At 64.5% G+C, this 25,269-nt stretch overlaps 1 protein-coding gene across 1 annotated transcript; it reads left to right on the top strand.

Annotated features, from left to right (window-relative positions):
* Positions 1-12,286: 12,286 nt before the first annotated feature.
* LOC142824320 (beta-galactosidase-like) lies at positions 12,287-24,668 on the top strand. Its single transcript, XM_075916114.1, is given in 10 exon segments — positions 12,287-12,382; positions 13,425-13,487; positions 14,325-14,497; positions 17,253-17,403; positions 18,281-18,341; positions 18,574-18,608; positions 18,610-18,669; positions 23,067-23,247; positions 23,755-23,813; positions 24,119-24,668. Coding segments are annotated over 9 exon segments (891 nt in total). The 5' UTR covers positions 12,287-12,382; positions 13,425-13,442; the 3' UTR covers positions 24,245-24,668.
* The last annotated feature ends 601 nt before the right edge of the window (positions 24,669-25,269 follow it).

Raw genomic sequence — 25,269 nt, 5'->3', positions numbered from 1 at the left:
GAGCGCGAGCCTCGGGGGGCGGGGCCATGAGACAGGGTCTGATTGGCCAGAGCGCAGCGAGGGGCGGGGCTGGGTCTAAACGGGAGAAAAGGGGCGGAGCTGTGAGGGGCGGGGAGGGTGGCGTAGGGGTGGGAGCGAAGGGGCGGGGCTGTGAGGGGCGGGGAGGGTGGCGTAGGGGTGGGAGCGAAGGGGCGGGGCTGTGAGGGGCGGGGAGGGTGGCGTAGGGGTGGGAGCGAAGGGGCGGGGCTGTGAGGGGCGGGGAGGGTGGCGTAGGGGTGGGAGCGAAGGGGCGGGGCTGTGAGGGGCGGGGAGGGTGGCGTAGGGGTGGGAGCGAAGGGGCGGGGCTGTGAGGGGCGGGGAGAGTGGCGTAGGGGTGGGAGCGAAGGGGCGGGGCTGTGAGGGGCGGGGAGGGTGGCGTAGGGGTGGGAGCGAAGGGGCGGGGCTGTGAGGGGCGGGGAGGGTGGCGTAGGGGTGGGAGCGAAGGGGCGGGGCTGTGAGGGGCGGGGAGGGTGGCGTAGGGGTGGGAGCGAAGGGGCGGGGCTGTGAGGGGCGGGGAGGGTGGCGTAGGGGTGGGAGCGAAGGGGCGGGGCTGTGAGGGGCGGGGAGGGTGGCGTAGGGGTGGGAGCGAAGGGGCGGGGCTGTGAGGGGCGGGGAGGGTGGCGTAGGGGTGGGAGCGAAGGGGCGGGGCTGTGAGGGGCGGGGAGGGTGGCGTAGGGGTGGGAGCGAAGGGGCGGGGCTGTGAGGGGCGGGGAGGGTGGCGTAGGGGTGGGAGCGAAGGGGCGGGGCTGTGAGGGGCGGGGAGGGTGGCGTAGGGGTGGGAGCGAAGGGGCGGGGCTGTGAGGGGCGGGGAGGGTGGCGTAGGGGTGGGAGCGAAGGGGCGGGGCTGTGAGGGGCGGGGAGGGTGGCGTAGGGGTGGGAGCGAAGGGGCGGGGCTGTGAGGGGCGGGGAGGGTGGCGTAGGGGTGGGAGCGAAGGGGCGGGGCTGTGAGGGGCGGGGAGGGTGGCGTAGGGGTGGGAGCGAAGGGGCGGGGCTGTGAGGGGCGGGGAGGGTGGCGTAGGGGTGGGAGCGAAGGGGCGGGGCTGTGAGGGGCGGGGAGGGTGGCGTAGGGGTGGGAGCGAAGGGGCGGGGCTGTGAGGGGCGGGGAGGGTGGCGTAGGGGTGGGAGCGAAGGGGCGGGGCTGTGAGGGGCGGGGAGGGTGGCGTAGGGGTGGGAGCGAAGGGGCGGGGCTGTGAGGGGCGGGGAGGGTGGCCAAGGGGTGGGAGCGAAGGGGCGGGGCTGTGAGGGGCGGGGAGGGTGGTGAAGGGGTGGGAGCGAAGGGGCGGGGCTGTGAGGGGCGGGGAGGGGGTTGAAGGGGTGGGAGCGAAGGGGCGGGGCTGTGAGGGGTGGGGAGGGTGGCGTAGGGGTGGGAGCGAAGGGGCGGGGCTGTGAGGGGTGGGGAAAGCTGAGGTACTCAATGCTTTCTTTGCCTCTGTTTTTAAAGACAAGGTCGGCTCCCAGACTCCTGCACTAGGTAACGCAGTATGGGGAGGAGGTGGGCAGCCCTCGGTGGAGAAAGAACAGGTGAGGAACTATTTCGAAAAGCTCGACAGACACAAGTCCATGGTGTGATGTAGTGGGTGCTGCCCACTCGCTGGTTGCTATGCTTGGGCTGTGTGAGCCCCACAGGCCTGGGTCTGTAAGTACTGCCCAGTGGGGGCTCACCCCGAGCTCCAGCGCCTAGACAATGGCCAGCCGGGGCTTCTCACGTGAACAAAGAAAGGGGGGGCTACCCGAGGAAGGTGTGTTCAGTAGTTTTGGGAGAGGCAGATTTTGGCTGGGAAAACATGAAGAGACTGAGCTGAGTACTGGGCGTACAGGGGCCTGCGGACCCCAAGGGGTCTGAGGCTGTCTGCCCCCTCACTTCGATGCCCACGTAGAACCCGGGCTGGGCTGTACTTCGCAGAAGCAATAAACCCCCCTGTTCTACTGGTTGGTGGAGTCTCATCTTGCTGCAGACGGGGTGCAGGGTCGGGGGGGACCCGACGCGCCACCACGCATGGGTCCAGATTTAATGCACCCGAGGGTGCTCAGGGAGTCTCATCTTGCTGCAGATGGGGTGCAGGGTCGGGGGGTACCCGACGCGCCACCACGCATGGGTCCGGATTTAATGCACCCGAGGGTGCTGAGGGAGTTGGCAAATGTCATTGCAGAGCCTTTGGCCATTGTCTCTGAAAACTTGTGGAGATCGGGAGAAATCCCGGATGACTGGAAAAAGGCAAATGTAGCGCCCATCTTTAAAAAAGGGAAGGAGGACGATCCAGGGAACTACAGACCCGTCAGCCTCACCTCAGACCCCGGAAAAATCCTGGAGGATCCTCAAGGAATCCATTTGGAAGCCCTTGGAAGAGGGGAAAGTGATCAGGAATAGTCAGCAGGGATTCACCAAGGGCAAGTCGTGCCTGACCAATCTGATTAGCTTCTGTGAGGAGGTAACTGGCTCTGTGGATATGGGGAAGACAGTGGATGTGATAGACCTTGACTTTAGCAAGGCTTTTGATATGGTTGTGATGCATCTTGCTGGTCGCTAGGCTGGGACTGTCCTCTACTTGCCTTGTCTGTGAGCATGGCCCAGCAGGGGGGCCAGACACTGCCCTGACCGGTTCTGACTGGGGTGGGGAAAAAGGTTGGAACAAAGGAAGGACGTGGGGGGAGGAGGAGTCAGTCTGGGGCTGGAAACATGATGGAGACGCCTGGGGGGGCTTGGAGACCAGGGGTTCAGGCACCTGCCCTAAGGGGTCTGGAGCGTCCTGCCCCCTCCTATTGGCACCTCCCATCTGTGCTGGGCTGTTCTGGAAAATCACTAAACCCCCCTCTGCTCTGCTGGCTGGTGGACGCTGTTCTGGCTGCTCCGGGGGTGCCGGAACTGGGGAACCCCAACGTGCCGTCACACTGGTGTCAGGAGCAGGATGCACTGCACCCTGTGGATGGAGCGTCCCGCAGCGAGTGACAAGGCGCAGTAGAAGCAAGGGGCTTAGAGCCAGGCGTGCTGGAGACAGAGCGAAGCGGTTCCTGAGAATCGTGGCCGCTGCAGCACTAGACTGGTGAGTCTGCATCGTGGGGACCAGCGGGGCGATGGCCTGCACCCAACTCCTGAAGGCAGAGCTTGTGGGGCTGTGCAGAGAGAGGGGCCTGCCCGTGGGGAAAGCAACCAAGGCCCAGCTGATTGCCTGGCTGGAAGAGAGTGACCCATCCAGGGGCCTGGATTCTGCCTCAGCAGGGAGCAGCCAGATACCGCTGGGGAGCATCTCAGGCTCTCAGACCGGATGGCGGGGCTGGAGCCCGCCAGAGAGATGCGGTGCCCACCAGGCCAAGCTCTGCCAGCCGCAGTCCGTCCAGGGCGGGGCCCAGCCCGGCAGAGCTGCAGCGGCTGGAGGTCAAACTGTGGCTAAAGGAACTAGAGGGCCGTAGGGAGGAGTGCCAGGATCGAGAGAGGGAATGCCCAGATTGAGAGAGGCAGCGGCAGCAGGAGCTGGCCATCGTGGAGTGGAGAAGCCAAGAGGCCCCAGCTGTGGTGAGTGGGGAGGGCCCCAGGGGGCCCGGGGCGGCCAGTCGCTTGGAGAAGCTCATGTTGGCCCGATGTAAAGACGTGGGGGACATGGACGGTCTCTCAGCTCCTTTGAGCGAGCCTGTGAACTGCACCAGATCCCCGGCGGGCCGACTGCAACACCTCACCCCCTTGCTGGATCAGGAGGCCGCAGGGGGCTCAATCAGCTGGAGGATCTGCAGCCGGGTGATTATGAACGGGGCAGAGAGGCCCTGCTGCACAAGTTCAGGCTGACACCCGAGACGTACAGGAGGAAGTTCCGGGGGGTGCAGAAGGGGCCACGGGAGACCTATGTAAATTTGGCCTCCGGCCTGGCGCAATCCTGCCGCAAGTGGGTGTTCGGGGTCGGAGCCCAGGCCACAGAGGACCTGCTTAAGATGATGATGCTGGAACAGTTCTATGAAATGTATCCACCCAGCCTGAGGCTGTGGCTCAAGGACAGGAGGCCTGAGAACCCTTAGGAGGCCGGGAGGCTGGCGAATGAGTTCACAGAGAGCCAGTCCGGGTGTGAACGGGAGTCCAGGAGAGAAAGGGAATCACACAGAGACCGGATCTCGGCTGAGTGACGGAGAGAGAGGGAATCGCGCAGAGACCGGATCTCGGCTGAGTGACGGAGAGAGTCACCTACAAGGCGAGCCCAAGAGACAAGAACCAGCCGTCTGTGCCCCAGAGAACCAGCCAGGGCCCAGGTGAGGCTGGCCCAAAAGGGCCTGCAGGGACTAACTTGCCATCGCTGCCGGCAAAAAGGCCACAAGAGGGCTCAGTGCCCCAGGTGCCAGGACAGGTCCCATGACCTGAGACTTTCTAGGTGGAGACTGTTCTGGCTGCTCCGGGGTGCAGGATGGGGGGAACCCCGACTCGCCATCACAATGGTCTCTGTGACGTAGCGGGGGTACCTGGCTGGTTTCTATGCGGCTGGCTCTGGGGTAACCCCCACTGGCTGCCGTGGGGCCACGACCCAGCAAAACAGGATGAGTCACTATGCAAACCAGTGACCAGACACCCCCCATGGAGAGGAACAAAGGAAGGGGGAGGCTGCCCTGGCTGGGGGGCAGGGCTGGAAGAGAGTGAGTTAGTTTCTGTCTTGGAGCATGGAGGAGACAGCCTAGGGAGAGGGGCTGGAGTTTAGGGGCCCAGTCTCCCCCATCTCAAGGGGGCCTGAGGCATCCTAGCCCAGCTCTGTGACCTGATTCCATCTGTGCTGTGCTGTATCCTGGAGAGGCAATAAACTTCCTCTATTCCACCGGCTGGTGCGGTCTGTTTGTGCCATTTCGGGGTGCAGGAGACGGGGGATCCCAACGCGCCGTCACAGTCTCCCACAGTATTTTGGCCAGCAAGTTAAGGAAGTCTGGATTGGATAAATGGATGGTAAGATGGATCGAAAGCTGGCTAGACTATCGGCCCAGCGGGTAGTGATCAATGGCTCGATGTCAGGGTGGCGGTCGGTTTCTAGCGGAGTGCCCCAAGGATCGGTTCTAGGACCGGTTTTGTTCAATATCTTTATTAATGACCTGGCTGAGGGGATGGATTGCACCCTCAGCAAGTTCACAGATGACACTAAACCAGGAGGAGAGGTAGATACACTGGAGGGCAGGGGCAGGGTCCAGAGTGACCTGGACAAATTGGAGGATTGGGCCACAAGAAATCTGATGAGGTTCAACAAGGACAAGTGTAGAGTCCTGCACTTGGGATGGAAGAATCCCAAGCATTGTTCCAGGTTGAGGACCGACTGGATAAGTAGCAGTTCTGCAGAAAAGGAGCTGGGGGTTCCAGTGGATGAGAAGCTGGAGATGAGTCAGCAGGGGCCCTTGTAGCCAAGAAGGCTAATGGCATATCGGGGTTCATTAGTAGGAACTTTGCTGGCAGATCTAGGGAAGTGATTATTCCCCTTTATTCAGCACTAGTGAGTCCACAGCTGGAGTACTGTGTCCAGTTCTGGGCCCCCCACTGCAGGAAGGATGTGGACGCATGGGAAAGGGTTCAGCGGAGGGCGACCAAAATGATTAGGGGGCTGGAGCACATGACCTACAGGGAGAGGCTGGGGCTTTGGGCTTATTTAGTAGGCAGAAGCGAAGAGTGAGGGGGGATTTGAGAGCAGCCTGCAACTTCCTGCAGGGAGGTTCCAAAGAGGTCTCCTCCAGCCCTAGGTGTCTATGATAAGTGATCCCTCCCTGTCGCCCATTTCCAGCTTCTGACAGAGGCAAGGGACACCATCCCTACCCATCCTGGCTGTGACGGCGTGTTGGGGGTTCCCCGTCTCCTGCACCCCGAAATGGCACAAACAGACTGCACCAGCCAGTGGAATTGAGGGTGGTTTATTGCTCCTCCAGCACAGCGCAGCACAGATGTAATCTGGTCACAGGAACTGGGCTAGGATGCCTCAGGCCCCCTTGAGATGGGGGAGACTGGGCCCCTAAACTCCAGCCCCTTCTCCTAGGCTCTCCTCCATGCCCTCCGACAGCCAGCAACCAACTCCCTCACTTCCAGCCCTGCCCCCCAGCCAAGGCAGCATCCACCTTCCTTTGTTCCTCTCCATGGGGGGTGTCTGGCCACTGGTTTGCATAGTGACTCATCCTGTTTTGCTGGGTCGTGGTACCCACGGCAGCCAGTGGGGGTTCCCCCAGAGCCAGCAGCATAGAAACCAGCCAGGTACCCCCACTACGTCACAGTTCTCCCCCCTCCGAGAGCGAACTGAGCAGGGTCACTCCGCTCGTGACCTAGGGAAGTTCGGGTCCTCTGCGTGGGAACCCGCCCTGGGGACATGGGTGCTCCCCTTGACTCGGGCCGGCCGTGGCGAGGCCCCACATGAATTGGCTTCCCTCTGTCCACTCGCCGCCCCGCTCCAGGGCGACTGACGCAGGCCTGTCCTCGGGGGTCACACCCACCCTTCCGCTGGCCTTGATCTCTGGCCAGGGTCTCTCGGGCCGGGGCCATGAGCCCAGCGAGCCTTCTCTGGACAGCCAGGGCGGCTTCCACCCCCGATGCTCCATCCAGGGAGGACTTCCCCTCCCATAACTCTCTCAGCAAGCCCAGAGGGTCCTCTATCTGGGGTAGAGACCCCCAAGCCGCTTTCCTCCTGTCTTGGGCCTTCCCGCCCCTCTGGCAGGAGTCACAGGACCGGCAGTACCGCTGCACGGCCGTAAAGATTCCCGGCCAATAAAAGTGCTGGAGCAGCTTCAGCCGGGTGCTCCGGATCCCCCGGTGACCCCCAACGGGGACATCGTGGGCCAAATACAGCAGCTCGAGGCGATACTTTCGGGGGACGACCAGCTGCCGCTGGACCCCCCATGCCCTCGCCTTCCTGGGGGGGAGCCACTCCCGGAACAGGAGCCCACGCTCCCACAGGAATCTCTCCTGGCCACCTCTCCCCCGGGGCTGAGCTGCATGGAGGCCAGCCTGGTCCCTCAGCCTCTGCAAGGAGGGGTCTGCCTGCACCTCAGCCTGGAATTCAGCTGCTGAGGCAGGGATCGGGACCTGTCCCCCACCTCTGCCTAGGTCCGGAGTCCCAGCCTGGCTGGACCCCGTGTCCACTGGGATGGGACCCTGAGGACGCTGCCAGGAGTCCTTCCCTGGACCCACGTTGTCAGCCCCCCGCTGGCTCTGGCTCCGGGTAGTGACTAGAGCCCGCTGGGATTCATGGGGCCACTCCTCTAGGTCATTCCCCATCAGCACCTCGGTGGGCAAGTGCGGGTGCACCCCCACTTCCTTGAGGCCTTCCTTCGCCCCCCATTTCAGATGCACCCGGGCTATAGGCACCTTAAACGGGGACCCATCTATGCCCTTCAGGGTCAGCTGCGCGTGGGGTAGTATCCGCTCCGGGGCCACTATGTCGGATCGGGCCAGAGTCACCTCCGCCCCCGTGTCCCAGAAGCCCGTCACCTTCCTACCATCCACCTCCAGGGGTATGAGGCACTCGCTCCGCAGGGGCCGTCCTGCCCCCACCCGGTACACGGAGAAATCCGCCTCCTGAGAATCAGACCTCCCAGGGGAGGTGCAATGAGCATCCTTCCCCTCTCTCTGAGCTGAGGTTTGCCTGCCAGCCCCTGCCTCTGGGGCAGCCTGCCCTTCCTCCCGCCCCAGCCAGTTAACCCTGGAAAGTCCCCGGTCCTGGGACCTGGTGCACTGAGCCCTCTTGTGGCCTTTTTGCCCACAGCGCTGGCAAGTTAGGCTTTGGGCTGTCTCTGTCCAGGCCCTGGCTGGTTCTCTGGGGCGCAGACGACCTGTTCCTTGGTCTCGCCCCGTAGTTGACTCCCTCCGTCGCTCAGCCGAGATCCGATCTCTGCGCGGTTCCCTCTCTCTCCGGGACTCCCGTTCACACCCGGACCGGCTCTCCGTGAACTCATCCGCCAGTCTCCCGGCCTCCTGGGGGTTCTCTGGTCTCCGGTCCTTGAGCCACAGCCTCAGTTTGGGTGGGCACGCTTCATAGAACTGCTCCATCATGACCAGCTTGAGCAGCTCCTCTGCGGTCTGGGCTCCGACTCCAGACACCCACTTGCGGCAGTATTGCGCCAGGCGGGAGGCCAGGTCCACATAGGTCTCCCGTGGCCCTTTCTGTACCCCCCGGAACTTCTTCCTGTACATCTCGGGGGTCAGCCCGAACTTGTGCAGCAGGGCCTCCTTGACTCGGTTGTAATCCCCTGGCTGTAGGTCCTCCAGCTGACTGAGCACTCCGGCCGCCTCCTGGTTCAGTGCGGGGATGAGCTCCTGCAGCCAGTCAGCTGGGGGGACCCGTTGCAGTCCACAGGCCCTCTCAAAGGCACTGAGGAACCCGTCTATGTCACCCATGTCCTTCAGTTGGGCCACCACGAGCCTCTCCAAGCGCCTGGCAGTCCTGGGACCCTGGGGCCCATCCGCACTTGGCGCAGCCAGTGCCCCGCCGGTTCTCCGCTCTGCCATGGCCAGCTCATGCTGCCGCTGCCTCTCTCGATCTTGGCGCTCCTTCTCTCGGTCCTGGCGCTCCTTCTCTCGATCTTGGCGCTCCCTCTCTCGGTCCTGGCGGTCCTTCTCTCGGTCCTCTACTTCCAATTCCCTGATCCGCAGCTGGATCTCCAGGCGCCGCAGCTCCGCTGGGCTGGCCCCTGCCCTAGATGGGCTACTTGCAGGCCTCCCGGGAGACGCTGTCTCATCTCTCCGTTGGGTTCCAGCGCTCCTCCCCCTCTCTGAGCCTGACACACTCTCAGGGGGGGTCTGGCTGCTTCCCCTGGGGACAAGATCCTGGCCCTGTGGCTGGTCATTATCTTCCAGCTGGGCAATCAGCTGGGCCTTGGTTGCTTTCTGCACAGGCAAGCCCCTCTCTCTGCACAGCCCCACCAGCTCTGCCTTCAAGAGTCGGGCGTAGGCCATCTGCCCGCTGGGCCCCTCGGTGCAGACTCACCAGTCTAGTGCTGCAGCGCCCCACGATTCCCAGGAACCGCTTCGCTCTGTCTCCAGCACGCCTGGCTCCAGGGCTCTTGCTTCTACTGCGCCTTGTCGCTTGCCGCTGGAAGCTCCATCCACGGGGTGCAGTGCATCCCACTCCTGACACCAGTGTGACGGCGCGTTGGGGGTTCCCCGTCTCCTGCACCCCGAAATGGCACAAACAGACTGCACCAGCCAGTGGAATTGAGGGTGGTTTATTGCTCCTCCAGCACAGCGCAGCACAGATGTAGTCTGGTCACAGGAACTGGGCTAGGATGCCTCAGGCCCCCTTGAGATGGGGGAGACTGGGCCCCTAAACTCCAGCCCCTTCTCCTAGGCTCTCCTCCATGCCCTCCGACAGCCAGCAACCAACTCCCTCACTTCCAGCCCTGCCCCCCAGCCAAGGCAGCATTCCACCTTCCTTTGTTCCTCTCCATGGGGGGTGTCTGGCCACTGGTTTGCATAGTGACTCATCCTGTTTTGCTGGGTCGTGGTACCCACGGCAGCCAGTGGGGGATCCCCCAGAGCCAGCAGCATAGAAACCAGCCAGGTACCCCCACTACGTCACACTGGCTAATAGCCATTGATGGACCTAACCCCGATGAATCTATCTAGTTCTTTTTTGAACCCTGTTAAAGTCCTAACCATCACACCATCCCCTGGCGAGGAGTTCCACGGGTTAATCATGTGTTGTATAAAGAAATGCTCCTTTTTGTTTACTTTAAACTTGCTGCCTATTAATTTCATTTGGTGACCCCCTAGCTGAAGTGTGATGAAAAGGAGTGACTAGCACTTCCTTCCCTACTTTCTCTACTCCAGCCATGATTTTAGAGACCTGTCATATCCCCTCTTCGTTGTTTCTTTTTCAAGCTGAACAGTCCCAGGCTGATTCCTCTCTCCTCATACAGAAGCTGTTCCGCACCCCTCATCATTTTAACTGTCTTGAGCCGTTTGGTAACATCGCACATTTTGCCACCTATTTTCTCCAGCTCATTTATGAATACATTGAATAGGATTGGGTCCCAGAACAGGCCAGTGCGGGACACTAGTTACCTCTCTCCAGTCTGAAAACGCCTCATGTAGTCTTACCCTTTGTTTCCTGACTTTTAAGGAGCTACCAGACCATGAAAGGACCTTCCCTCTTCCCCTTGACAGCTTCCTTTGCGTGAGAGCCTGTGGCGAGGACCTTGTCAAAGGCTTTCTGGAAATCTAGCCACCGGATCCCCCTTGTCCACGTGTTTGTTGACCCCCTCAAAGAACTCTAGTAGATCTGTGAGGCAGGGTTTCCCTTTGCAGAATCCATGCTGACTCTTCCCAACACACTGTGTCCATCTCTGGGGTGACATCGTACTTGACTGGAGTTACAACCCGTTTGTGCGGTACGGAAGTCAGGCTAACGGGCTGTCAATGCCAGGATCGCCTCGCCTGAGCGCGTCACCCGTCGTACTTGAGCCCCAGGGACCCTTGTGGTCCTCTGACCCGAGGCCCTTGTGTAGCCCAGGCCAGAGAAGTGCTCCAAGGCCCACAGCTGTGCTTGGACTAGGGTAGAGCTGCTCACATCCACGGCTGAACAGCGGCCCATGAAGAACGCACTGCAAGCCGCAGCAGCAGCCTGTCGCAGGCTAATTCCTCTGGCTGTCCAGCCTGTGCCTTGTGTCAGACCCAAGAGCCCTCTGGTCCCCTGCAGGTCCCTACGGACGGGGACCAAGCCAGCCCTTTGTAGGGCTCGTGAGCTCCCACTGTAGGGCAGGTTTTCTAGCCCTGTCATCGGGCTCGTGGTCTTCGCTGGCCCCTCTCCAGCGTATCACCCCCAGCATGGTGCACAGCAGCACCGGAGCCCCACGAGACGGAGCCCCCTGGAGCTCGGCAGCGGGCAGGGCAGTGCCCCGAGCGGGTGCCTTGGCCCCAGAAAACAGCTGGAGGTCGGCCGAGGGCACAAGGGGCCCGGCCAGGACCCGTGAGCAGGACGGGGTTTGTCAGAACCTGCCACGGCCTGTGGTACCTGCGAGCTCTGAGGGTTAAGGGGAGGGCAGAGGGGCCTGTCGGGGGGGGGGGGGCTCAGCTCCCCTGTCATCAGGCTTTGCAGCCCCGGTCCCTCTGCTGGGAAGAGAAACTCCGCAGGCTGCAAAGGAAGCTCCAGGAGCCTGTGAGCTGAGCCCAGCGCAGTGCCCCCCCCCCCCACCGCAAACCTCTCCAGCCAGGCCCCAGCCCCAGAGTGACTCAAAGCTCAAAAGCCAGGACCTGCCTTCCTCTTCTGCCTCCTGCTTTCCCAGCCTGGGGGAGGGGGAGTTTCAAGCTGCAGTCTCTGCCCAGGAGGGCTGGAAAGGTGTTTGTCAGACCCTGTCCCGTCCTGACAGCAGGAGCCAGGGAACCCAGCCACAGACTCCTGCTCCGGGCCGAGCTGGCTGCCTGCAGGTCAGTCCTGCCCAGAAGAGCTGGGGGGCTGGGTGCCTGAGTGCAGCCGGCCAGGGGAGGCCCCAGCCTAGAAGCCTCTAACTAGGGCAGCGCCCCAGGGGGCTGGAGCTCAGACACGCTCCCCTTGGGAGACTGGCTGGAGTTCCCCTCCTGTTACCGAGAGCCGGGCAGGGCAGTGCGGAGCCGGGGCCTGGCCGGGGGCTTGCAGGCTGGCTCCGCTCTCCAGCCCCCGGGGATGCGTCCAGTGGCCGCCCTGCTCCGCCCTGCAGCTGCCAACTCCGGTTCTGCGCCCGCAGTCCCCTCTGGGCGAGCAGCTTCCCGTAGGAGCGCCTGAGCCAGGCCCTGCGTGGTAAGAGTGCCGGGGAGCTCCCAGGGAGCCATTGGCTGGGAGGCGTGCAGCCCGGCCCGGCACCCGCAGGGCCATGGGGCAGCCGCAGCTGCTGGGGGGGACGCAGAGAGCCACGTGGCTGTGGTGCCAGGAGAGCTGCCCCGGGGGCAGGGCGCCCGCCAAGAGGGGCGGGGAGCTGGGCTACTGCCTATTCCCTGAAGAGTCAGCCCCCTGCTCTGCTCCAGAAGGGCCCCCCTCCCCTCCCGCACAGGTCAGGGGCCAGACCCCTCCCCGGGGCACCCCCCCCGGCGCGCCCCTGCAGCCACGTGATGGCTGGTCCTGGCAGGGGACGGGCGCCGGTGCTCAGCGCGGCAGCAGCCACGTCCTGGGGCAGCGCGGCCCGGCCTGGCAAGGGCAAAGCTGGCGCCGTGGGCCCAGTGGGGTGGCTGCTGGCAGCGCCCAGCAGGGGCCGCCTTGCCGAGGGAGGGGCAGGGGCAACAGAGAGCGGGCTCCGGGGGAGGGGACGCGCCGGCTGCGCCCCATTGTGACCTGCACGGAACATGCTGAGGTCGGTCGCTGGGGGGCGCCAGGGCCCAGGCGGCGGCAGCGTCCAATGGAGCCATGGGCCTCCCGCTCCCCAGAGAGCCGGCCCCCACCTGGCGAGTAACGGGCAGCTCGCCTGGCCATGGGGCTGCCCCCCAGCCGCTGGGCCACAGAGCCCTCCACTGGGGCAGGGGGCTTCCCCGGGCACGGCCGGGGCACCGCCTGGAGCTGGCACCAGCTACCAGCCCTGCTCCCTGGCCCTGTCCTGGGGCATCCCCACGGAGGAACCGCCCTCCCCTTGGGCCCCAGGGCACCCCCCTAGAGATCACTGCCCCCTGGGTCCCAGCCCAGACCCCTAGAGATCACTGCCCCCTGGGTCCCAGCCCAGACCCCTAGAGATCACTGCCCCCTGGGTCCCAGCCCAGACCCCTAGAGATCACTGCCCCTCTGGGTCCCAGCGCACCCCCCCCCTAGAGATCACTGCCCCCTGGGTCCCAGCCCAGACACCTAGAGATCACTGCCCCCTGGGTCCCAGTGCACCCCCCCCTAGAGATCACTGCCCCCTGGGTCCCAGCGCGCGCCCCCCTAGAGATCACTGCCCCCTGGGTCCCAGCCCAGACCCCTAGAGATCACTGCCCCTCTGGGTCCCAGCGCACCCCCCCTAGAGATCACTGCCCCCTGGTCCCAGCGCACCCCCCTAGAGATCACTGCCCCCCGGGACCCAGCGCACCCCCCTAGAGATCGCTGCCCCCCGGGACCCAGCGCACCCCCCCTAGAGATCACTGCCCCCGGGTCCCAGCGCACCCCCCTAGAGATCACTGCCCCCCGGGACCCAGCGCACCCCCCTAGAGATCACTGCCCCCCTGGGTCCCAGCGCACCCCCCCCCCTAGAGATCACTGCCCCCCGGGACCCAGTGCACCCCCCAGAGATCGCTGCCCCGGGCTCGGCTGCACTGGGCGCTGCTCCCGCTCCCCGCGGGCTGCCGGCCCGAGCCCCGCTCCCGTCCCCCTGCCCGGGCTGAGCCTGGCGCCGCGCGAGGGTTGCCCCGGTCCGCGCGCTGCTCCCCCCCCCCCGCCCGGCAGGGCCGAGCCTGGAGCGGGGGGAGCCGGGGCCGGGAGCCGCCAGGCGGCGTCATGTGACGGCTCCTGCCTCCCCAGCTGCCGGGAGCCGCGAGCATGAGCCCCGCGCCCCGCGCCCTGCTGCTGCTGCTGCTGCTGGAGGTGGGCACGGCCGGGGGGGCGGCGGGGAGCGGGGCGGGGGGCCCGGGGACGGGGCGGGGGCAGGGGCCGCGGGGGCGGGGGGCCCGGGGACGGGGAAGGGGCCGGGGGGGGTGGGGGGCCCGGGGACGGGGCAGGGGCCGGGGGGGGCGGGGGGGGACGGGGAAGGGGCCGGGGGGGTGGGGGGCCTGGGGACGGGGCAGGGGCCGGGGGGGCGGGGGGCCCGGGGACGGGGCAGGGGCAGGGGCCGGGGGGGCGGGGGGCCCGGGGACGGGGCAGGGGCGGGGGGCGGGGGGCCCGGGGACGGGGCAGGGGCCGGGGGGGCGGGGGGGCCCGGGGACGGGGCAGGGGCAGGGGCCGGGGGGGGCGGGGGGCCCGGGGACGGGGAAGGGGCCGGGGGGGGCGGGGGGCCCGGGGACGGGGCAGGGGCCGGGGGGGTGGGGGGGCCCGGGGACGGGGAAGGGGCCGGGCAGGGTGGGGGGCCGGGGAGGGCGGCCCTGGGGTGGCGCTGGAGGGGCAGTGGCTGGGCAGAGCAGCTAAGGATGCCGAGCTCCGGGGCTGTCACTTCTCCCCCTCCCCCGCCTGGTCCTTGGGCTTCCCCTGGCACCCGCAGCCCCAGTGCCCCGGGGGAGCTGGTGCCGGGTCTGCAAGTGGCCTGGCTACGCCCACACCTGGGTGCGTCCACGTGAAACCCGCCCGGCCGCGTGGGTGCGAGCGAGCAGCCCCCCCCCCGCGCTCGGCCGGGCTGCGGGGTCCAGCGAGCCGGCTGCCCACCCCCACAAGGACAGCGCAGCCGGGGTACCGCCGGGCCGGGGTGCTGACAGCTCTGGGCGGGGCCAGGCCGGTGCCGGCGCCCCCTCCTTTCAGGTGGATTATGCCAACAACTGCTTCCGGAAGGACGGGGCCCCCTTCCGCTACGTCTCGGGCAGCATCCACTACGCCCGCGTCCCGCGCCCGGCCTGGAGGGACCGGCTCCGCAAGATGTACATGAGCGGCCTCAACGCCGTGCAGGTGTAAGCGCCCCCCTCGGGCGGGCCCAGCGCGGCCTGTGTCCGGTGCACTGCCCCCAGTGTACTGCCCCCAGCGCGGCCTGTGTCCGGTGCACTGCCCCCAGTGTACTGCCCCCAGCGCGGCCTGTGTCCGGTGCACTGCCCCCAGTGCACTGCCCCCCAGCGCGGCCTGTGTCCGGTGCACTGCCCCCAGTGCACTGCCCCCAGCGCGGCCTGTGTCCGGTGCACTGCCCCCAGTGCACTGCCCCCAGCGCGGCCTGTGTCCAGTGCACTGCCCCCAGTGCACTGCCCCCAGCGCGGCCTGTGTCCAGTGCACTGCCCCCAGTGTACTGCCCCCAGCGCGGCCTGTGTCCGGTGCACTGCCCCCAGTGTACTGCCCCCAGCGCGGCCTGTGTCCGGTGCACTGCCCCCAGTGTACTGCCCCCAGTGCGGCCTGTGTCCGGCGCGGCCTGTGCCCGGTGCACTGCCCCCAGTGCGGCCTGTGCCCGGTGCAGCCTGTGTCCGGTGCACTGCCCCCAGTGTACTGCCCCCAGTGCGGCCTGTGTCCGGCGCGGCCTGTGCCCGGTGCACTGCCCCCAGTGCGGCCTGTGCCCGGTGCAGCCTGTGTCCAGTGCACTGCCCCCAGTGTACTGCCCCCAGCGCGGCCTGTGTCCGGTGCACTGCCCCCAGTGTACTGCCCCCAGCGCGGCCTGTGTCCGGTGCACTGCCCCCAGTGTACTGCCCCCAGCGCGGCCTGTGTCCGGTGCACTGCCCCCAGTGTACTGCCCCCAGTGCGGCCTGTGTCCGGCGCGGCCTGTGCCCGGTGCACTGCCCCCAGTGCGGCCTGTGCCCGGTGCAGCCTGTGTCCGGTGCACTGCCCCCGGCGCGGCCTGTGCCCGGTGCAGCCTGTGTCCAGTGCACTGCCCCCAGTGCAGCCTGTGCCCGGTGCAGCCTGTGTCCAGTGCACTGCCCCCAGTGCAGCCTGTGCCCGGTGCAGCCTGTGTCCAGTGCACTGCCCCCAGTGCAGCCTGTGTTCGGTGCAGCCTGTGTCTGGTGCACTGCCCCCGGCGTGCTGCCCCCGGCATGGCCTGCTCCAGCTGCGGCCTGCTAGGGCCACTCACCCACATAGCTCAGCCCTGGGGTCCCCGGTGCCTGCCCTGAGCCCAGAGCCTCAGACGGGCTGCTCCCATCCCAGTGGCTGCGGTCGGCTCTGAGCCCTGTCCCTGCAGTGTCTGGCAGCACATGCCCTCATCCCCCCTAGGGCGTGCAGACCCCAGCGCCAGTGAACCCCTCCAGGGCGTGCGGACCCCAGCGCCTGTGAACCCCTCCAGGGCGTGCGGACCCTGGTGCCTGTGAACCCCTCCAGGGTGTGCGGACCCTGGTGCCTGTGAACCCCTCCAGGGTGTGCGGACCCTGGTGCCTGTGAACCCCTCCAGGGTGTGCGGACCCTGGTGCCTGTGAACCCCTCCAGGGTGTGCGGACCCTGGTGCCTGTGAACCCCTCCAGGGCGTGCGGACCCTGGTGCCTGTGAACCCCTCCAGGGTGTGCGGACCCTGGTGCCTGTGAACCCCTCCAGGGCGTGCAGACCCTGGTGCCTGTGTACCCCTCCAGGGTGTGCGGACCCTGGTGCCTGTGAACCCCTCCAGGGTGTGCGGACCCTGGTGCCTGTGAACCCCTCCAGGGCGTGCAGACCCTGGTGCCTGTGTACCCCTCCAGGTCGTGCAGACCCTGGTGCCTGTGAACCCCTCCAGGGCGTGCAGACCCTGGTGCCTGTGAACCCCTCCAGGGCGTGCAGACCCTGGTGCCTGTGAACCCCTCCAGGGTGTGTGGACCCTGGTGCCTGTGAACCCCTCCAGGGCGTGCAGACCCTGGTGCCTGTGAACCCCTCCAGGGCGTGCAGACCCTGGTGCCTGTGAACCCCTGCAGGGTGTGCGGACCCTGGTGCCTGTGTACCCCTCCAGGGTGTGCGGACCCTGGTGCCTGTGTACCCCTCCAGGGCGTGCAGACCCTGGTGCCTGTGTACCCCTCCAGGGTGTGCAGACCCTGGTGCCTGTGAACCCCTCCAGGGCGTGCAGACCCTGGTGCCTGTGAACCCCTCCAGGGTGTGTGGACCCTGGTGCCTGTGAACCCCCTCCAGGGCGTGCAGACCCTGGTGCCTGTGAACCCCTCCAGGGCGTGCAGACCCTGGTGCCTGTGAACCCCTGCAGGGTGTGCGGACCCTGGTGCCTGTGTACCCCTCCAGGGTGTGCGGACCCTGGTGCCTGTGTACCCCTCCAGGGCGTGCAGACCCTGGTGCCTGTGAACCCCTCCAGGGCGTGCAGACCCTGGTGCCTGTGAACCCCTGCAGGGTGTGCGGACCCTGGTGCCTGTGTACCCCTCCAGGGTGTGCGGACCCTGGTGCCTGTGTACCCCTCCAGGGCGTGCAGACCCTGGTGCCTGTGAACCCCTCCAGGGCGTGCAGACCCCAGCGCCAGTGAACCCCTCCAGGGCGTGCAGACCCCAGCGCCTGTGAACCCCTCCAGGGCGTGCAGACCCTGGTGCCTGTGAACCCCTCCAGGGCGTGCAGACCCTGGTGCCTGTGTACCCCTCCAGGGTGTGCGGACCCTGGTGCCTGTGTACCCCTCCAGGTCGTGCGGACCCTGGTGCCTGTGAACCCCTCCAGGGTGTGTGGACCCTGGTGCCTGTGTACCTCTCCAGGGCGTGCAGACCCTGGTGCCTGTGAACCCCTCCAGGGTGTGTGGACCCTGCGGCTGCTCCTTTCACTGAGCCTCTCTCCCAGCTACGTCCCCTGGAATTACCACGAGCCGCTGCCCGGGGTCTACGACTTCTCTGGGGACCGGGACCTGGGGAGCTTCCTGGAGCTGACGGCGGAGCTGGGCCTGCTGGTGATCCTGCGGCCCGGGCCCTACATCTGCGCTGAGTGGGAGATGGTGAGAGCGTCCCAGGCTGTTCTGCCAGTCCCCTCAGTCCCACCCCACAGCCCCTGCCCCCCCAGCCTTGCCGGTCCCCTCACTCCCACCCCACAGCCCCTGCCCCCCCAGCCCTGCCGGTGCCCCTCGGTCCCGCCCCACAGCCCCTGCCCCCCCAGCCCTGCCGGTGCCCCTCGGTCCCCACCCCACAGCCCCTGCCCCCCCAGCCCTGCCGGTGCCCCTCGGTCCCGCCCCACAGCCCCTGCCCCCCCAGCCCTGCCGGTGCCCCTCGGTCCCCACCCACAGCCCCTGCCCCCCCAGCCCTGCCGGTGCCCCTCACTCCCGCCCCACAGCCCCTGCCCCCCCCAGCCCTGCCGGTGCCCCTCACTCCCACCCCACAGCCCCTGCCCCCCCAGCCCTGCCGGTGCCCCTCACTCCCGCCCCACAGCCCCTGCCCCCCCAGCCCTGCCGGTGCCCCTCACTCCCGCCCCACAGCCCCTGCCCCCCCAGCCCTGCCGGTGCCCCTCACTCCCGCCCCACAGCCCCTGCCCCCCCAGCCCTGCCGGTGCCCCTCGGTCCCACCCACAGCCCCTGCCCCCCCAGCCCTGCCGGTGCCCCTCACTCCCGCCCCACAGCCCCTGCCCCCCCAGCCCTGCCGGTGCCCCTCACTCCCGCCCCACAGCCCCTGCCCCCCCCAGCCCTGCCGGTGCCCCTCACTCCCACCCCACAGCCCCTGCCCCCCCAGCCCTGCCGGTGCCCCTCGGTCCCACCCCACAGCCCCGCTTGGCTCTGCTGCTGCCCTTCACTGGCAGTTCTGTGCCACAGGCCAATCAGACCTTCCAGCTCCTTCCACTTGCCCCAGAGCCGCAAGTCTTTCCCCTCTGGGCTGTTTCTCTAGGGCGGCCTCCCTGCCTGGCTGCTGTGGAAACCAGACATTGTCCTGCGCTCCTCAGACCCAGGTAAGGGAGCCCCCAGCTCCTGGGCCAGGCCGTGGGGGTTCTGGCATTCGGCTCCTCACCCCTCCCCAAAGGCAGGGCAGCCCCCCCCCCCCTCCCCGACGGGCCTCAGCTGCGCCCGGGCGAGCTGGGAACCATGCGGGGGGGGGGGGGGGGGGCTGGTGCTCTGGGGCCCAGCTCGGGGCCTGCCCTGCAGGGGGGGGGGGCTGAGCCCAGCTGCTGTCTCCGCTCCCAGATTACCTGCGGGCCGTGGACTCCTGGCTGGGCGTTGCTGCTGCCCCGCGTCCGGCCCCACCTCTACCAGAACGGGGGGAACATTATCAGCGTCCAGGTGGGTGCGGGGCCCAGGGCCCCTCCCGGCTTCCTCCCAAGCCTGCCCCAGCCCCTACCAGGGAAACACTGCTCCCCAGCAGAACCCCCCTGCCCTGACTCCATAGCCACCCGCCCCCATGGACCCCTGACTCCGGAACCCCCCCACGGGAGGCCCCTGCCCCCCACAGACCCCTGGACTCAGCACTGCCCCCACGGGAACCCCCCCTGACTCCGAAACCCCCCACGGGAGGCCCCTGCCCCCCACAGACCCCTGACTCAGCACTGCCCCCATGGGAACCCCCCGGATCCCTGGACTCAGCACTGCCCCCACGGGAACCCCCCCGGATGCCTGACTCCGGAACCCCCCCAGACTCCTGACTCTGGAACCCCCCATGGGAGGCCCCTGCCCCCCCCGACCCATAGACTCATAGACTTTAAGGTCAGAAGGGACCATTATAGAATCATAGAATCATAGGACTGGAAGGGACCTCGAGAGTCATCGAGTCCAGCCCCCCGCCCTCAAGGCAGGACCAAGCTCCGTCTACACCATCCCTGACAGATGTCTATCTAACCTGTTCTTAAATATCTCCAGAGAGGGAGATTCCACCACCTCCCTTGGCAATTTATTCCAATATTTGACCACCCTGACAGTTAGGAATTTTTTCCTAATGTCCAACCTAAACCTCCCCTGCTGCACTTTAAGCCCATTACTCCTTGTCCTGTCCTCAGAAACCAAGAGGAACAAATTTTCGCTTTCCTCCTTGTGACACCCTTTTAGATATTTGAAAACCGCTATCATGTCCCCCCTTAATCTTCTTTTTTCCAAACTAAACAAGCCCAGTTCATGAAGCCTGGCTTCATAGGTCATGTTCTCTAGACCTTTAATCATTCTTGTCGCTCTTCTCTGTACCCTTTCCAATTTCTCCACATCTTTCTTGAAATGTGGCGCCCAGAACTGGACACAGTACTCCAGCTGAGGCCTAACTAGTGCAGAGTAGAGCGGCAGAATGACTTCACGAGTTTTGCTTACAACACACCTGTTGATACAACCTAGAATCATATTTGCTTTTTTTGCAACAGCATCACACTGTTGACTCATATTCGACTTGTGGTCCACTATGACCCCTAGATCCCTTTCCGCCATGCTCCTTCCTAGACAGTCGCTTCCCATCTTGTATGTATGGAACTGATTGTTCCTTCCTAAGTGGAGCACTTTGCATTTCTCTTTATTAAACCTCATCCTGTTTACCTCTGACCATTTCTCTAACTTGCTAAGGTCATTTTGAATTATGTCCCTATCCTCCAAAGAAGTTGCAACCCCACCCAGTTTGGTATCATCTGCAAACTTAATAAGCGTACTCTCTATCCCAATATCTACATCATTGATGAAGATATTGAACAGTCCGGGTCCCAAAACAGACCCTTGAGGAACTCCACTTGTTATCCCTTTCCAGCAGGATTTAGAACCATTAACAACAACTCTCTGACTACGGTTATCCAGCCAATTATGCACCCACCTTATCATGGCCCTATCTAAGTTATATTTGCCTAGTTTATCAATAAGAATATCATGCGAGACCGTATCAACTGCCTTACTAAAGTCTAGGTATATGACATCCACCGCTTCTCCCTTATCCACAAGGCTCGTTATCCTATCAAAGAAAGCTATCAGATTAGTTTGGCATGACTTGTTCTTCACAAACCCATGCTGGCTATTCCCTATCACTTTATTACCTTCCAAGTGTTTGCATAGGATTTCCTTAATTACCTGCTCCATTATCTTCCCTGGGACAGACGTTAAACTGACCGGTCTATAGTTTCCTGGGTTGTTCTTATTCCCCTTTTTATAGATGGGCACAATATTTGCCCTTTTCCAGTCTTCTGGAATCTCTAGATGATTATGATCATCTAGTCTGACCCCCTGCACAGTGCAGGCCACAGAATCTCACCCACCCCTCCCAGAATAATCCTCTCACCTATATCTCAGATATTGAAGCCTTCAAATACTTTGAAGACCCCAAGATACAGAGAATCCTCCAGCTGTGATCTGTACCCCATGCTACAGAGGAAGGCGAAAAACCTCCAGGGCCTCTGCCAATCTACCCTGGAGGAAAATTCCTTCCTGACCCCAAATATGGCGACCAGCTAAACCCTGAGCATGTGGGCAAGACTCACCAGCCAGACACCCAGAAAGTTCTCTATAGTAACTCCATTGACCTATTTCCCACTGATAATGAATGGTCAATTAGTTACCAAGATCATGTTATCTCATCAAACCATCCCCTTCATAAACCCATCTAGTTTAATCTTGAAGCCAGATAGATCTTTTGCCCCCACTACTTCCCTTGGAAGGCCGTTCCAGAACCTCACTCCTCTAATAGTTAGAAACCTTCGTCTAATCTCAAGTCTAAACTTCCTACTAGCCAGCTTATATCCATTTGTTCTTGTGTCCACATTGGTATTAAGCTTAAATAATTCCTCTCCCTCCCTGGTATTTATCCCTCTAATATATTTAAAAAGTGCAATCATGTCCCCCCTCAGCCTTCTTTTGGTTAAGGTAAACAAGCCAAGCTCCTTGAGTCTCCTTTCATAAGACAGGTTTTCCATTCCTCGGATCATCCTAGTGGCCCTTCTTTGTACCTGTTCCAGTTTGAATTCATCCTTCTTAAACATGGGAGACCAGAACTGCACACAGTATTCCAAATGGGGTCTCACCAATGCCTTGTATAATGGCACTAACACCTCCTTATCCCTACTGGAAATACCTCACCTAATACATCCCAAGATCGTATTAGCCTTTTTCACGGCCATGTCACAATGGCGGCTCATAGTCACCCTGTGATCAACCAGGACTCCGAGGTCCTTCTCCTCCTCCGTTACTTCCAACTGATGTGTCCCCAGCTTATAACTAAAATTCTTGTTATTAATCCCTAAATGCATAACCTTACACTTCTCACTATTACATTTCATCCTATTGCTATCACTCCAATTTACAAGGTCATCCAGATCTTCCTGTATGATATCCCGATCCTTTTCTGAATTGGCAATAGCTCCCAACTTTGTGTCATCCGCAAACTTTATTAGGACACTTCCACTTTTGGTGCCAAGATCAGCAATAAAAAGATTAAATAAAATTGGCCCCAAAACTGATCCCTGAGGAACTCCGCTAGTAACCTTCCTCCAACCTGAAAGTTCACCTTTCAGTATGACCCGCTGTAGTCTCCCCTTTAACCAGTTGCTTATCCACCTCTCAACTTTCATATTAATCCCCATCTTTTCCAATTTAACCAATAATTCCCCATGTGGTACTGTATCAAATGCCTTACTAAAGTCGAGGTAGATTAGATCCACTGCATTTCCTTTATCTAAAACATCTGTTACTTTCTCAAAACAGGAGATCAGGTTGGTTTGGCACGATCTACCTTTTGTAAAACCATGTTGTAATTTGTCCCAATTGCCATTAGCCTCAATGTCTCTAACTACTTTCTCCTTCAAAATTTTTTCCAGGATCTTACATACTACAGATGTCAAACTAACAGGCCTATAGTTACCCGGGTCGCTTTTTTTCCCTTCCTTAAAAATCGGAGCTATATTAGCAATTCTCCAGTCAAATGGTACAACCCCCTGAGTTTAGAGATTTATGACTCAGCACTGCCCCCACGGGAACCCCCCGGACGCCTGACTCCAGAACCCCCCCCCCCCCGGACACCTGACTCCAGAACCCCCCTGACTCCGGAACCCCTCCATGGGCTGTCTCGGTGGTTTGAGCATTGACCTGCTAAGCCCAGGGTTGTGAGTTTGATCCTTGAGGGGCCATTCAGGGATGTGGGGTAAATCTGTCAGGGTCTGTCTACACTAGCCCCCTAGTTCGAACTAGGGTGGTTAATGTAGGCAACTGGAGTTGCAAATGAAGCCCGGGATTTGAATTTCCCGGGCTTCGTTAGCATAAAGCCGGGTGCCGCCATTTTTAAATGTCCGCTAGTGCGGACTCCGTGCCCGTGGCTACACGCGGCTACACGTGGCACGGACTAGGTAGTTCGGACTAGGCTTCCTATTCCGAGCTACTGGTACACCTTGTTCCATGAGGAGTCACGGTAGTTCGGAATAGGGTGGTAGTGTAGACAGACCCTCAGGGACGGTGCTCGGTCCTGCTGTGGGGGCAGGGACTGGACTGGACAACTCTCGAGGTCCCTTCCAGCTCTGGGAGTCAGGGAGCCCCCTGCCCTGATCCCATAGCCCCTGGCTGTGCAGCAGGGGCCACGCGGGGTGTGGGGCGTCCTGAGACTGGCTAAGCAGCGGCATGGGGAGTCGGGCTCCAGGGGCCCAGCGGGGTCCCCGACCTCTCCCCTCCCCCAGCGCGGCGGGGTGGGGGGTGAGCCCGCCCCAGGCTGGCTCCCGGCACCTCCGGCCCCGCAGGTGGAGAACGAGTACGGCAGCTACGCCGCCTGCGACTACGACTACCTGCGGCACCTGCTGGCCACCTTCCGCGCCCGGCTGGGCCCCGACGTGCTGCTCTTCACCACCGACGGCAACAGCCCGGCCGAGCTGCGCTGCGGCACCCTGCAGGGCCTCTACGCCACCGTGGACTTCGGGCCAGGTGCTGGGGCCGGGCCGGGGGCAGGCTTGGGGGAGGATAATGGGGGGCAGGGCGAAGGGGGAGGGTTGGAGGGGATGGGGGGCAGGGCGAAGGGGGAGGCTTGGAGGGGATGGGGGGCAGGGCAGGGTGAAGGGGGAGGCTTGGAGGGGATGGGGGGCAGGGCAGGGCAAAGGGGGAGGCTTGGAGGGGATGGGGGGCAGGGCAGGGCAAAGGGGGAGGCTTGGAGGGGATGGGGGCAGGGCAGGGCAAAGGGGGAGGCTTGGAGGGGATGGGGGGCAGGGCAGGGCGAAGGGGGAGGCTTGGAGGGGATGGGGGGCAGGGCAGGGCGAAGGGGGAGGCTTGGAGGGGATGGGGGGCAGGGCAGGGCGAAGGGGGAGGCTTGGAGGGGGTGGGGGGCAGGGCGAAGGGGGAGGCTCGGCAGGGACAGGCTGGGGGTACAACGGGGGGCTGGCTCGGGGCAGGATGGGCACATGGGCCCTGCTGATCTGCCTCCCTTCTGTCCTCCAGGCCCCAACATGACGGCTGCGTTTGCCCCTCAGCGACTCTATGAGCCCCAGGGACCCCTGGTGAGAGGGGGCTGGGCCGTGGGGGGGGGTGTTGTGGCAAGAGGTCTCGGAAGGTCGCTCTGGGTCGTGGCTGGGGTTCTTTGGAGCACGGCTGGGGCTTGAGGGGGTGCAGGGTGGTGTGGGGTGTGACTGGTTTGGGGGGCTGGGGCTCTGGGATGTGAGGGCTGGGCAGGGCACTGGGGTTCGGGTAGGGCTGGGGGGTGACACACATGACTGGGGTTCAGGGGTCTGAGCAGGCTTGGGGGCCTGCGGGTCCAAGCGGGGGAGGGCTGCCGTGGGGCAGGGGTAACGGCCCGTCTCCCCAGGTGAACTCGGAGTACTACACGGGCTGGCTGGACTACTGGGGCGAGGCGCACGCCGGCACCGACCCCGCCCGGGTGGCTCGGGGCCTCCAGGACATGCTGCAGCTGGGAGCCAGCGTCAACATGTGACTGTCGGGCGCGGGGCTGGGGCATGGCCATGGGGTGGTTCTGCCGGGTCCGGCCCCGGGCTGCGTCGGGCGCAGGGGGCTGGTGCTGCCAGTGCTGGGTTGGCCAGCCCAGCATGAGAGGCGGGACCCCTGCAGCTGCTGCTCCTGCCCCTGCCGCGTGCCAGGCAGGCTGGCGCTGCTCTCCCTGGAACGTGTCCTGAGCCATGCAGGGCCCGGAGCTCCCCCAGGCTGGCCCGAGGGGCTCCCCGTCCCTGCTCCAGGCAGGAGGCCCGTGTGGCCGTGGGTCTATGTGGCCTGAGCACCCTCCTGCCCGTGCCGCGGCGGGTTCGCGGGCCGGCTGTGCTCGGGGTGGGGGGTCCCTCGCTGGGGTCTCAGGAAGCGGGGGGGGTGTCCCTCGCTGGGGTCTCAGGAAGCGGGGGGGGTCCCTCGCTGGGGGTCTCGGGAAGCGGGGGGGGGCCCCCTCGCTGGGGTCTCGGGAAGCGGGGGGGCCCCTCGCTGGGGGTCTCGGGAAGCGGGGGGGGTCCCTCGCCGGGGTCTCGGGAAGCGGGGGGGCCCCCCTCGCCGGGGTCTCGGGAAGCGGGGGGGGTCCCTCGCCGGGGTCTCGGGAAGCGGGGGGGGCCCGCGCCGGGGTCTCGGGAAGCGGGGGGGGTCCCTCACTGGGGGTCTCGGGAAGCGGGGGTGGGTCCCCTCGCCGGGGTCTCGGGAAGCGGGGGGGGTCCCTCACTGGGGGTCTCGGGAAGCGGGGGTGGGTCCCCTCGCCGGGGTCTCGGGAAGCGGGGGGGGGGGTCCCTCGCCGGGGTCTCGGGAAGCGGGGGGGGTCCCTCGCTGGGGGTCTCGGGAAGCGGGGGTGGGTCCCCTCGCCGGGGTCTCGGGAAGCGGGGGGGGTCCCCTCGCCGGGGTCTCGGGAAGCGGGGGGGGCCCGCGCCGGGGTCTCGGGAAGCGGGGGGGGGGTCCCTCGCTGGGGGTCTCGGGAAGCGGGGGTGGGTCCCCTCGCCGGGGTCTCGGGAAGCGGGGGGGGTCCCTCGC

This window comes from Pelodiscus sinensis, unplaced genomic scaffold, assembly GCF_049634645.1.
Source record: "Pelodiscus sinensis isolate JC-2024 unplaced genomic scaffold, ASM4963464v1 ctg235, whole genome shotgun sequence".
Classification (NCBI taxonomy): Eukaryota; Metazoa; Chordata; order Testudines; family Trionychidae; genus Pelodiscus; species Pelodiscus sinensis.
Note: the sequence above shows the minus strand (reverse complement) of the source record. Positions and strands in the feature narration are given on the sequence as shown.